The sequence below is a fragment of the Chelonoidis abingdonii genome, chromosome 26, assembly GCF_003597395.2.
Source record: "Chelonoidis abingdonii isolate Lonesome George chromosome 26, CheloAbing_2.0, whole genome shotgun sequence".
NCBI lineage: Eukaryota > Metazoa > Chordata > Testudines > Testudinidae > Chelonoidis > Chelonoidis abingdonii.
Window position 1 is genome coordinate 13,212,548 of NC_133794.1, and position 13,046 is coordinate 13,225,593.

At 43.9% G+C, this 13,046-nt stretch overlaps 1 protein-coding gene across 6 annotated transcripts in view; it reads left to right on the top strand.

Annotated features, from left to right (window-relative positions):
- SENP1 (SUMO specific peptidase 1) overlaps nt 1-11,888 on the top strand; it is a 30,134-nt gene extending 18,246 nt beyond the window's left edge. Inside the window, exons 16-19 of one of the 6 annotated variants that reach the window (XR_012654910.1) lie at nt 1,535-1,601; nt 7,971-8,055; nt 8,789-8,884; nt 9,679-11,888. Coding sequence is in view for 2 of the 6 variants with exons in the window: in XM_032786772.2 (XP_032642663.1) it covers nt 7,971-8,055; nt 8,789-8,884; nt 9,679-9,741 (244 nt within the window). In the remaining 4 variants the exon portion in view is untranslated. Of the gene's footprint in view, nt 1-1,534; nt 1,602-7,970; nt 8,056-8,788; nt 8,885-9,678 lie in introns of those variants that run through there. The other 5 variants (XM_075061178.1, XM_032786772.2, XR_012654911.1 and 2 more) reach the window with 5 other exon arrangements.
- Nucleotides 11,889-13,046: the final 1,158 nt, after the last annotated feature.

Below are 13,046 nucleotides of genomic sequence, written 5' to 3' on the forward strand. Positions count from 1 at the left end.
TGGATGTCATTTATGTCCCTGATGAAGCTCAAGGCATGAACGTACCTTAGCTACTGTTATCAGCCTGAATCGGGACTAAGATATTTTCTCTCTCTGACTCATGCTGAAAATCAGATCCTACCTTCATGCCCATGGGCATGACTCTAGGATATATGTGGAGCCTTCACTGTGAACATCCTTGCCCAAAAGTCTGGGGAGTTGAAAGGGGCTTTCATCTGAAGTATTGCAAAGTCAAGAAAAGAAATGAGACAAAGCCATCCAGTTTGAAGCAGCCCCTGCAATTTCCCAAACTGAGAAGCTGGTTCATTAGAGCAGGGTTACAAATGCAGCAGCATACAAAATGGGCAAAACTTTCAAAGGTTTCCCCTTCCTATTTTCAGAAGTCATCAAGGTGCAAAGGTCCCCAAGTCTCATTTAAAATCAGTGGGACTTAGACTCAAGCGACTTTTGAAAATAGGATCCAGGCGCCTATGTCACGTAAAGTATTTCTTATTTTAGAGTTAAATTGGTCTGGTAGCTAAATCTCTCTTTAGAGTCACAGCACACTCAAGTGATGTGCTCCAGTATTGCAGAGGATGTGTTCTGTGCTTTTTCTAAAACCCTTTTTGGTTTCTCTCTGTGTTTGCACTGAGCGAGTCATATTTAGAATTGGAACAGTCGGCAATAATCTAAATTAATGTAAATATTATGTAAATGAAACATTGAACGTGAAATATAAATGCCTAGGTAGGAATCACTTTCAATATAATATTGATTATATTTAGCACCTTTCATCCCTTAAGATCTCCAGGTGCTCTCTTGGTTCCATATACCAGAATCACTTCACTCACTACAAAAATTGCTCTATGGCTTCTCTTCCATTTCTAAGCAGCTAGGCTGAGAGATTCATAGATTCTAAGGCCAGAAGAGACCATTGTGATCATTTGGCCTGTGCTATCAGACTAGAGAACTTCCCCCAAATAATTCCTAGAGCAGACCTTGTAGCAAAACATCCAGTCTTCATTTAAAAACTGTCATTGATGAAAAATCCACCATGACCCTGGTAAATTGTTCCAATAATTGATTAATCTCGTGGTTAAAAATGTACATCTTATTTCGAATGTGAATGAGACAAATCCATGAGAGGAAGAATTATGAGAATAATGTAAAACCTCTGAAAATGGACTTAGAATAGGCTTAGAATACAGTGGTCTCAGACTTACTGCTGTTGCAATAGCAAGAAGTCGCCAACATCTGGTAAATAATGCAACAATTGAGATGTGATCAAATAATTCAGGAGGTTCTGCCTAGAAGTGCATTTAGGGTCTGGGCTGAGGACCCAGCCCTTTAGATCGCTAGCTAACAAAACTGTTAAACTACAGCATAATGGCCTTGGATTTTGGCCTACTGGCTAATGGGATAGGTGGGATTTGAGATTGAGACCCAAGATTTCAGCCTATTGGCTAACAGCACAGTTGGAATCGACAGTAGCAACCTGCGATTACAGCTCATTCTTGCCCGTGCCATAATTGCTTTTCCCTTTGTTTCCTTTTAGGAGGCTTTTTTGGTTGAATGCACTGGGAGGATCACACCGGGAAGAGGGGACGGAGGTCCTATTCATGGTTAGTGACCCTTTCATGCTTTCAATCTTTAGAGCTTCCTGAAGGTGGTGAGTTTTTTTTAAATGATTTTTAGCCCCATTTTACTGATGGGGATGATTTTCAGGCATAGAGCGGGTCGATAATTTGCTGACGGTCACATGGCTAGGAATGAATAATGATTCCCCAGCTTTCTCTAGCTGGGTGAATGTCGTGGCAGTTGTGCTCTACGCTGCTGTTTGGGGGTCTGGAGTATGTGAATGTCATGGTAGCTGTGCATAAGACCTTGCAAGCGAGGTAGGGTTGGGCCTGCTCAGTATTTGGATGAGACATCCTCCAAGAAGGTGATGCTGGTTATTCAGTTGTTTTTTTGATTGTATCCCTCTTCATAAATCCAGTGTCTGGTAGCAAAGTGACCTGTGCTATACTAGCAGATTTTGTGTTTTGACTCAGGGTTTGTACACACTACCTCTTATGTCGGCATAACTGATGTCACTCAGGTGTGTGAATAAGCCACACCCCGAGCTTCGTAAGTTGCACCGATATGGACAGTGTTATGTTGACGGGAGAGCTTCTCCCACCGACATAGCTACCGCCTCTCGCGGTAGCGGTTATGATGCTAGCAGGAGAGCTCTTTCTTACCAGCATATAGCATCTTCACCAGACACACTATAGTGACACAGCTGCATCAGTAGCACTTCTTGTGTAGACTAGCCCCCAGATGTAAAAGTAAGGTCCTAACCTCTTACGGTCATTACAAATCTCAGTATAATTTTCTCAAGAATAGGAGTGTTAAAGGGATGACTTAAAAATCATACTTATTAAATCTTTTTATCTGTGGTTACAAGTCTCATCTAAGAATGCCCAGAACTTGAAAGATAGGGGAATGTTTTCCTTGGTTTTTCAGTTTTTTTTAACTGTGTGCATGTAGCAGCAAATTTGTCATCGGTTTCAATGTTTTACCTGCAGAATCAGTCAGTTTCTTCTGTTTGTGAAGGTCTTGGAGGGAAAAATATTTTGAATTTTAGATTATAAATCCACCAAAATTTATTGCGGGGAGGAGAGTATTTAGGAGCTGAAGACTCTTAGCTATACTATTTTAAAAAAAAACACCTGACTATATCCATTTGATTTATCCCTTTCAATCCCAATGTCATAACCGAATGCAACCTGGGAAAATTAAATTTCTGCCTCCATAAATTTCCTCATGCAGTTTCAACTGGAGAGATGCATCTTCTTTCCCTCCCCAAAAACTTGTTTTGGGTTGTTGCTTATGCATAGTTGTTGCCATGTTTGTTTGTTGTGGCTACATTCATTTGGTGCCGTGAGTGGTCCTTATATGTGGAGACTGTAAATCACCAAGGGATACTTCTGAAAAAAACAGCATAAGAGATGGTCACTGTTAATGATATGTATGTTGCTTTTAATTCCCGTGCTGTTCTAGAAACCATAATGTAAAATTTCCTGGCCTTTGTGCATTTACCCACTCAACCCCAGCATTGCAGTAATATGGTTTTGCAATGAGACTAGATCTAAATTTCTAGATTACATGAGCCGCCGAATCTAGTTCTTCACTAGATCTCATATGCTGTGTTTACACCTTTTCTGCATTCCCTTTACCCGCTATACCTTGATCCTGCTCTTGGCTCCCCAGGCCTGCCCAGAGTCTCGTGGTTCACCCACGTAGATCCAGTTACAGAACTGAGGTCTCATTCTGAAATACATTCCAGTTTATCTTGCATGGTGCATTCTCTATAAATCTGCTATTCATTGTTCTAAGTGGTATTCTCTTTAGAGTGTGTGCAGACCAGCATTCTCTTTGGTTATGCCATTATTTTACTGGGGATTGAACTTTGATTTGGAGACTGGTATGATTTCTTCTTTTAAAAAATAAAAAATATCCTGAAAGTGCTTGTGTAGTGCAGTGAAAGATACAAAGCACCAAAGAATAAGAGACAGGAGCAAGTTCTTGTTTTCCCTAGATCCTGACATTTTTCCCCAGCACCATAGGATTGGGCTGCACCTATCTGCCAGTATATACTGCGGGAAGCTCAGACTTCTGCACGAGGGCTCTGCCACACCTCCAGACAGTCTCTCACAAGATTCTCTTCCTCAGGCCGGCTGTACAGGGTAGGGGCTCAGCTCACCCTGCTTCCAGTTTACAGACCTTTTTTTTGAGAGTTTGGGGCTAGTTGTGAGCGATTTGCCTCCCTCTGCCCACCCAACCTCTTTCCTTGTCTGGGGCCAAAACTTGGAGATTTAAAAAAAATCTCCAGCAAGAGAAGGCTCTTCTCCAGAACCGCACCACCTTCCAACCTCCTCTCATGTATTTGACACCATCCTTTCCTCACAGCCTGGCTGAGTCAGCCAGCTGGAATAAGGGAAGGGCGAGGAGACCCCCTACTTAGAAGCCATTGTCCTTCCTTAGCCAAGTCAACGGGCTTGGAGTCTAGATAGATTATTGAGGCTTCTCCATCTCTCCCCCCCTTCCCCCCACCCCATGCCAGCAGACACTGGTAGAAAATATATTGCTCGGAACAATCTAATTCCAGCTGATATCCAGGGAGCTAGATTGCCCCCACCAGATCCTGTTTGCATCCAGACTGCCATTTCTACAAGGAAACAGACCAGTGATGGCCAGGAATGGACACGTCGGTGAAGGAAGGTTGGACTAGCTCCCACTCTTCATTCAGGGCTGTTCCAAGTTACCTACCTGCTGTCAGCTTCTTTCATATTCAGTGCCCATCTGTTGTAGATTGTTCTGATAGAAGCTTAATTGACTTCCTGCCCATGACAGAATTTGCCATCATATCAGTATGTAGATTCCAGTTTCTTGTACCTCCTTGAAGAAATACTTTTCGCACAGTGGTCATGTTTTGGGACTGCCCCAGGTCTTATTCTTTCCATAGATGATCCTGGAAATCGGGGAGAGACAATCTGACTGTTCTTATTTCTAGGAAGTTGATGCCCTGGAGTCTCTCTGACCTTGACTACATTCGCCATGGATGGAGGAGCCCCATCTATGCTGCTTGTCTTGAGGCTGATGTCCATTGGCAGGATTTTCCAATGGGGTTTGCAAAGGAAGAATTCTGCTATCTGTTTTCCTTTTCCCTCCAGCCAGGGGATGGAATCACTGGATGGCTTCCTTACCTTCCTTTATGTTGAGACTGTTTCTAGGCATCTAAGAGGAATCCTTGAAGGTGCAGCCTTCCCCATGAGATTATCTCTGTACAAGAGAGTAGGTGGGGGGCAGGGAGGGATGAAGGTAAAGCAGAATGGTCAAGCTCTGCTTCTCCACACCTATAGGATTGCAGGAAAATTCTCCTACTAGAGCCAAGATGGACTGATTGACCCCTGCTGTTATGGACTTCTTTACAGGGTGGCCTTGAGGTGGGCCTCAAGCATCCTACCGTTGCACCTCGTGTCTTGCTATGTGTCATCAACTCTGGCTTAGGCAAGTCTGCACCGGATCACATTTCCTTGGGCTGGCACCTCTGTCCAAACTGACAACCAAGCCCGTGTTTCTGAGCTGGGATCTTCCCACTGTGCTACTGGCTTCTGTGTTCCATGCATTCAAGCCTCTGGTATTTAATCTCTTATTTCCTTTCTGTGCTTCCTGATTAAAACCACCACGGCAAGAAGAATCCCTGAAATTTCTGCTTTGAGAAGATCCAAGCCCTATAGGACCTTCCAACGGGACAACATTTTTCTTTCAAGTTCAGAGTCCTTTGTAACCAAGATTTAAGTCTGCATTCTCTACCTTACTGGAAACTAGTTGGTCTGTCCAAGGTAGCTGAAAGGAAAAGCCTGGCATGTGCTAGGCTGCAGAAGAACAGTGAAATTTTACCTTAGGAGAACCAAACAGCTGAGGGGAAATATCATTTGTTCATCACTGTGCAGCCTTAACGCTTGGCTTGGGGGAACATCAGAATCCTCCCATGCCAGGCAGAGCTCTGCATTACCATGGCTTGCACAGATTCCAATAAACCCATTCCAGAATGGATTGGAGCCCTGTCCACCTGCCCCAGAATCCTGAGCAGAAAGTGCCTTAGCTGCTACTGAGGAGACCAACCTGCAGAGCTGGCTCCTGGTCATCCATCAGCTCCTGCAGCAGCCTCCTTCATCAGGAAGGTGCTCCCAGGAGCAGTCCCAAAATACTAATCTTTAGGGAAGGAGGAAATTGCATTCTTTGAACGTTCTTCTCTTCCCTCCCTGCCAGTGTTTCCATTCCACTAGTTGCGCTCCATTTGCTTGGGGCTGAGGATGAGGTCAAGGTCCAGAACTGAAAATCTGATTTCCCTTTTTAGGAGTGACCTCACCCCCAAGTCCACCCAACCAAGATTAGTTCTTCAGGTGATTTTTGTGATGGCCTCTTTGGAGTCCATGCCTACGGCCTGGCTAAGAGATTTATAATAAATCTACTGATAAGACATTTTGGGTTTCAATGCAGTGTGGAAGCACTTGCCTGGAGAGGGATTGTTTTGAGGTGTGGCCTTCAAAGAAAGGTCTGAGTTGTCTCTGGGAGAGAGGCGCAGCCCAAATGTCTGACTGGGGCAGAGGTCCTTTCCAGAATAGAAATAACTAAGCAACAGATTTTCTGTTATGTCACTAATACTACACTTGTCCTTTTCCAGTCCTCAGGCACCTGCCCTGATCTCAGTGATTGCTCAGAAGGGAGGGCCACCTTGTGAATAAATTCACAAGCCTATTCCTTGGCAACCCTAGGCTGCACTTTATCTGGGCTTGCTTTCTTGAATGGATTGTTTTCCTAGTTTCCTTTACATTTTGTATCATCAAAATAGAAGTCTTCAGGGAATTTCCCTGCAGTCAGATTGGCAGGGAACTTAGGGTTTGCATACTTCAAAGCGTGGGGCATGGGTTACATGAGATCCTCTGGGCCTGTTTCACCCAATCAGTTCTTACCATTGCAGGGGCCTTGGGCATCGATGGCACCTCAGTCTCTCCTAGTCTCTGTATGCGGTACACAGCTTAGTCTCTGAGGACTAAAAACTTTGGGCTTAATGTAGGAGTATTTGGGTGAAAATTAATAGCCTGTGATATTCCGAAGGTCAGGATAGTTGATCTCATGGTCCCCTTGGTCCTTAAACTCTGAAAATATTATTTCTCATGTTGTAGACAGATTTTATAGAGCAACTTTATAGCTTGGCCTCTCTAGACTTCTCTATAGAAGTTGTTCTCACTTAGTAATGCATCTACTTCGTTGCCACTATTCCTTTCCTCCCAAAGGATTTGTAAAAGCCCTGCCTGTTCCCCTTTGGCTAGCAGTAGCTCATTCTGCTCCCTGATTCCCCTGCTGTTTTAGCTAGTATAGCTGGTATTCTCGTTGGATTCTCTCCTCTTTTTTCTGGTGCAAATTCATTTTTTCCCTGCACATCTTTGGAGTTACTTTGGCTACTTCTTGTTTTTTTTGTCTTCTCTTTATGGCTTTTGTGGTCTGATGCACCTTAATTTTGGTGTTTTCAGCTGTCTTGTTTCCCCACTGCTGGACTGAGTGTGATTTTACTTAATTCCCAAAAGATGCTTCCTTGAAATCTAATATCCTTGAGACGTTGCATTGCACAAAGCCCCCCTGCCCATGCCCTTCCCTCCTGGCATTACTATGTTGCATTCAAATAACTCATGGCCACTAGTTCTAAGCGCTCCTATTTTCTCTCTCTCTCTCTCTCTCTCTCTCTCTCTCTCCCCCCCCCCCCCCCCCTCCCCCCCTCCCCTCCCCCCATATTGGTAAGAAGAAGATCAAACATTGTATCAATGACAGAATGGAACCTTGGGTGAAGAGGTTTGTGTTAGCAAGTTATGTAGTGTCCTTCAAAGTTTAGTGTCCAGGCTACTATGTAACATCTACAGACATGCAACAAATTGCTGTTGTCCACATTCACTGAGGATAGCAAATTAAAGTGGGAGGAGGAGATGATGAATGAAGACAGCAAAATGTGAGAGGCAACAATCTACAGGAAGCTCTAGATACCAGAGAAATGAATTCAGTCTCCAAACCTAAAGCTCATTTTGCAGGAGCATTTCCAGCCAAGCCGGTGGCTATTTTGGCTCTTCCATGTCATGAGTCACTCCTGGATTAATCAGGAGATTTCTGCTAACAGTTTTGTGGCTTTGACAGTGGATATTTTGGGGATGAGTTTCAGAGATCTGCTCAGTCCTCCTTTAGAGGCCCAGAACTTTAAAATTCTGTGTTAAGAAGGCAAGAACTGCCAAGGGGGAGAGAGGAAAATATTAAGCTTCAGAAGCCCAGTTCTCAGAATTAATTGGAGATGGAAGTTTTAGGTTAACTGTGAATTAAAAACAATTGTTTGTGTTTTTTTTGTTTGTTGTTTTTTTCCCTCTCTAAGCATATTCTCTGTCCCCTGTTTCCTGCAGGCAATACTTAAAACAGGAAAGTCTTGACAAAAAACGGAAAGAATTTGATGCTAACAACTGGTTGTTGCTCAGCAAGAAGAGTCAGGTACGTTGGTCTCGTGCAGCTAGAGCCCATAGTAGGGGACCGAGAGAGCTGCACAAATTCTGTCGTGGCCTAATCATTCCCCATTGTTAATCTCTCACCATCACCTGATAGTTGTGCATGGGAAAGCTGCTTTTCTCCAAGATAAGTCAGCAGCAGCCCCAAGAGGGTTCACTCTCCGTGCATAGTGCTTCCATCCCACCGGGGAGGAAGGATGGTCGTGTGGTTAAGGCAATGGAATGGGAGTTAGAAGGACCCAGGTTCTGTTCCTGGTTCTGCTACAGCCTTTTTATGTGGCCTAAAGCAAGTCACTGTTTTCTCTGCCTCCATTCCCCAGCTGTAAAATGAGGCTAATCCTCCCCTCTTCTCTGCAGGAGTGTTGTCAAGACAAGTTCACGAATGTCTGAGGTCCTCAGACCTTAGGGTGCCTAGATAGGCACGACTGCCTGGAGTCCGTGATGCACCATCAGTCTCCGCATTTCAGTTGCTTCCCAGAGTGGGTCGCTCCACACTTTTTCTTTTTTTATCCCCATTTTCCCAGGCTACCGTTGGTCCATCTGTTTTGAAGCTTTGTTTTGCCCCAGCTCCCTAAATCTCAAGAACATGGAGACACCCTGGGTTTTTTTTACCAGCTTCATTGCTCGTGGCCCTTTATCTGTGGGGCGTTTGCTAAAGTTAAGGGGAGTTTTGGTCTCGTCGAAATCTAGAGGCTCAGGGCTTGTTTTTATTGTTAAAGGAAATCCCTCAACAAATGAATGGCAGCGACTGTGGAATGTTTGCCTGCAAATATGCCGACTGCATTACCAAAGACAGACCAATCAATTTCACCCAGGTAAGCTGGGCACTGACATGGTGGTGTACACTGCAGGACTAACACAGGATCCCATTGGCAGTGGGTTGGCTCACACGGAGCGATAGTAGGATGGTCAATAACAATGTTGCCAATAGACACTAAATGTCTTTATTTTCCGGATCTTCTGCTCCTTTCTCAATTGTCCATGGCTTCTAATCATTTTCCACACTTAGCACAATCATTCATTAGGTCCCTTAACACCCCAGGATCCGTAGGACTGGAGGACACATTTGTTTATCTTCAGATTTTGTTTTCCCCTTCATCAGTATCTATTTTAGAGGGTCCCCCTTGCTCCCTATTTGTTGCTAGCTGTGCTGTTCTCTTTACCTGGGTGTAAAGTTCACTCTTGTGCAAAGGGCAAGGTGTGTGCATCACTGAAGTCCTCAGAGTAGCCCTTACTGGGACTCCAGTGGCACAGAGGATTTCTACTGGCCAGACAAATTTGTGCCGCAAAAGCACCCCCATCCCCTCCCAGTGTAAACTCTCTTTTGTACCTTTTTAGTGGTTAATAGTAGATTGGCTTGAAAAGAACATAACGATCATGGTTTCATCTCTGCTCACATGCCGAGATTTTCACAGTAGCTTAAAGGAGTTAGGTGCTCACATCCCACTGAATTTCAGTTCAGGCACTTGGTTCCATTTCATGGGGAACAGGCACATCTGTAATTAATGCGCACTCTGTGGCAACCGGTGTAGAAACCATCTATTAGGAAAAGGGACATTAATGTGTGTGTTTTCTTTCTCTCTCTCTCCCCCCTGCCCCTTTCCCCAAGCAACACATGCCCTACTTCCGCAAGCGGATGGCCTGGGAGATCCTCCATCGCAAGCTGTTATGATGACACTGTGCGAAAAGCTGGATCCTTGAGAGATGCTGTCAAAAGCGTCCAGACTCTCCCCTCTCAGCAAGCAGCAATCTCCACTCCAACAGACAGGGGACTTGCACTGGTTTCCAATCAAAGAAATCTTAAATGACTCGATAAGAGTTTTTATGAACTCCGCTCATGGACCGGTGCATCATGGGAACTGTCAGAAGCACACTCGCCTTTGTTCTTGGGTTTTTTTTTTGTATTTTGAAACCTATTTTTACAAACAACTTTGGACACTCAAGGAATTTATTTTCTGCTTCTAGAAACTCTCGCTGTCCGTTTCACAGGGCTGATTGCTCTACACTTACAGGTGTCTAGATTTCAGGGAGGGGGAAGGCAATGGCATGGGTTTCAGCATTCCCATTGTGAGCAGGAGAACTTAACTCTTAAGCTTCGTGGTGGATGGGGGTGGGATTTTATGGAATGGGAATACTTGAGGATGGAAACTTTGTGAGCTGCCTTTAGAAGAAGCCCTGTTAGATACCAGGAAACCACGACTCTGTTGATTGCCAGCAAATAGATATGCTTGCAGCTGGTAGGAACTGGACAGAAAAACGTAAGCCCTTTGTGTTGATGGTCAGAAATAGTGATTCTAACAAGGACTCGTTGGTTCTTTGTATCCGTCCTGCTAGTGACTCCCATATGAACTCTGCTCTCTTTCAAAGCCAGCATTTTTTCCCCCTAATGGCAAGGTTGGCCTCCTGTCCCCTGAAATCAGCACCTACCTATCAGTCGTGCCTGTGGTGTCTGAGACAGAATAGGATATGGCATTTGCTTCTTGTAGAGCTGACAGGAAAACTACAAGATAGTTTCTTCTGCGAGCAAATGTTCAAGCAGCCAGGAGTCAGATGATCCATGGGGATGGATTTGTTTGACTTAGGTGCCACTTCTGCCACATCATTTTTCTGACCAATGAAAACAAGTCTCCTGTTTTTTAACATAATATGTTGTTTATGGAATTCAGGTACAAATACAACTTCTTGTAGGTTAGTATAAACGTATTGATTATGATTAATTGTTTCTTATATTTATATTTCACAAGTGTTTCCTAGAGCAACAAAGAACAAACAATTTAATATGTATCTTTTTCTGCAGCTGTTTTCCTGCTTCCTTGATTTTTAAAGTCCTACCAAGAGACAATGGGTTTGATTCTCGCCTGTCACCTTCATTCACGGGCATGCATTTACCTCTGAGCAGCGTGGGTGCGAAACACCCCCTATCTGCATTCTCCCCTCGCTGCTTGGTGACATTTTGCCTAGGTATAAATGATGACACAGGGTGCGAAGCTGTGGTGTTGGATCCAGGCTCTGGATCGAGGTTAAAACGTGCTTCCAGAGGCATCCTTTTTAGGTACATTCAGGCTGAGATTTTCAAAGGATCTAAGGGAATTAGGCACCAAAATCCCATTGCTGTTCAGTGAGGAATTAGAAATAAAATTTTTAGAAGCTCTTAAGCCTGTTGAAAGACAATGGGATTTGGGCATTTAAGTCATTTAGGTATATCTGAAAGCTTTCCCCTGGGTGTTTGACTCCCTTACTATCATTTGAAAATCCCAGCCTTTGTTTTTGCTGATGCATTTAGCCGTCTAATTTATTTTGAAGCCTGGTGGTGGGGGTTTGGTTTTTTTGGGGAAGGGGGATGGGGTAGGAGGGTTGACTACAGTTTCCCAAATCGCCAACCCTAGTTTCTCTCTCTAACGTATGTACCTTTTTAATGATCAAGTAAAGAATTCAGTAATGTGCTTTTGTATTTTGTCTCCAAATAGGGAATATTTTATACCTTTTTTTCCTATACCTGTATAAGCAGTAGTTTTGTACAAAATTTTCCCCCAACTAGGTTGTGTTTTTCATAGACTGGTTTGTAACTTCCTTTGTCTGTGTGTGTTTTATACCAAGCTCATTTAGTACCTTTTTTATTTTTGAATGCAAGTAAAGATCTGAAAACAGAAACTGTATTTTTTGTAATGTTTCACTGTTAAATAGAACGGTCTGTGAAACTATCTATCCTAATAACAAGGGACTCCAATGTTTTTTCTCTAACAAACTGTTCATATGTATGGATGGCAAATCGACTTAATACATTTTTTTGTATTTTGAAATAAATATCACTTTCAATAAGCTGTCTACACTGACTAGTTTTAGTTTTTCCCCACAGCTCTTTCTTCACCTGGGGCCCTAAGAGGAAAGACGCATTTCATGATGAAAGATGCTTTTGGAGGATTCCCAGCTTCCAGCTCAAAGGTTCTTTCCTTTTCAGACATTTTAAATGATTGGCTCCGGTTTAGCTGGTTTCTATGAACTATCTGTGGACTTGCTCCCATCTGTGGCACATCCCCATTATTATGGTGGTATGTAAACTCTGCCGTTTTGCCTATGGTACACCTCCTGTGTGAATTGTACTTTAAGATGCTTTAGGCCTGATTCTCAGTAACCTCATTCCTGCATTTAAGCCACCCAGTCCAGGGACTATGAAGGTTCCTGCCTTGTGTGCACCCACCTTCCTTCCTAGTGTAACTTAGAGCAGCCTCAAGATTGCTCTAATTTAACTTTGGCTTCCCATGATCACTTGGAAGCAGAGGAAAAGCTGTAGTGCACTCTGGCTATCCCCTCTTCCAGGGGTTGGGAGCAAGGCCCATCTTATACCAGTTCTGCACTAGCTGGGGGAGGACCATACATAGGTTATAGTCTTAAAGGCTGTTTCTACCTACCTTTAAAGCTCCATTAAGGCCTCTTTAACCTGCTATTGCAGTATAATGTAACAATCCAGTGTTCTGCCAGGGGTGTAGGGTGGAGACCTAAACAGCTGACACCAAGTAATGTCATTAACTCCTACATCAGTAAATCCAGGAGAAAAAGAGAGAGAAGGGTGGTTTATTCTTTGGAATTCTAGTTGGATTTTAATTCCTCGAGACCCTGTATATGTACGTGCCCTTTACTTCCTAGACATGTGGATCTGGCACCAAAGCAACTGTGCTTTTAGCTGACACAAACAGTACAGATGGGCTCCCGGTCCCGCTGGCTCTGACTTGGCTTCTGACAAGACATCTGCACCTGACAACACGACACCTGGGTGTCGGTCCATTGACTTCCCTGGAGCTGCTTGGGGGGTGTGCAGGTAAGCAGTTGTAGAAGTCTGCTGGGTGATCATACCTAACCATCCAAACTGCTGCAGTGTCAGCAGGTTTAACCTGGTGCATGTATTACACTGCTTTTAAGTGTCCCCTTCCCTCACAAGCATCACCGGATGGCTTACAGTACCTTGAGACCCCTAGCAGG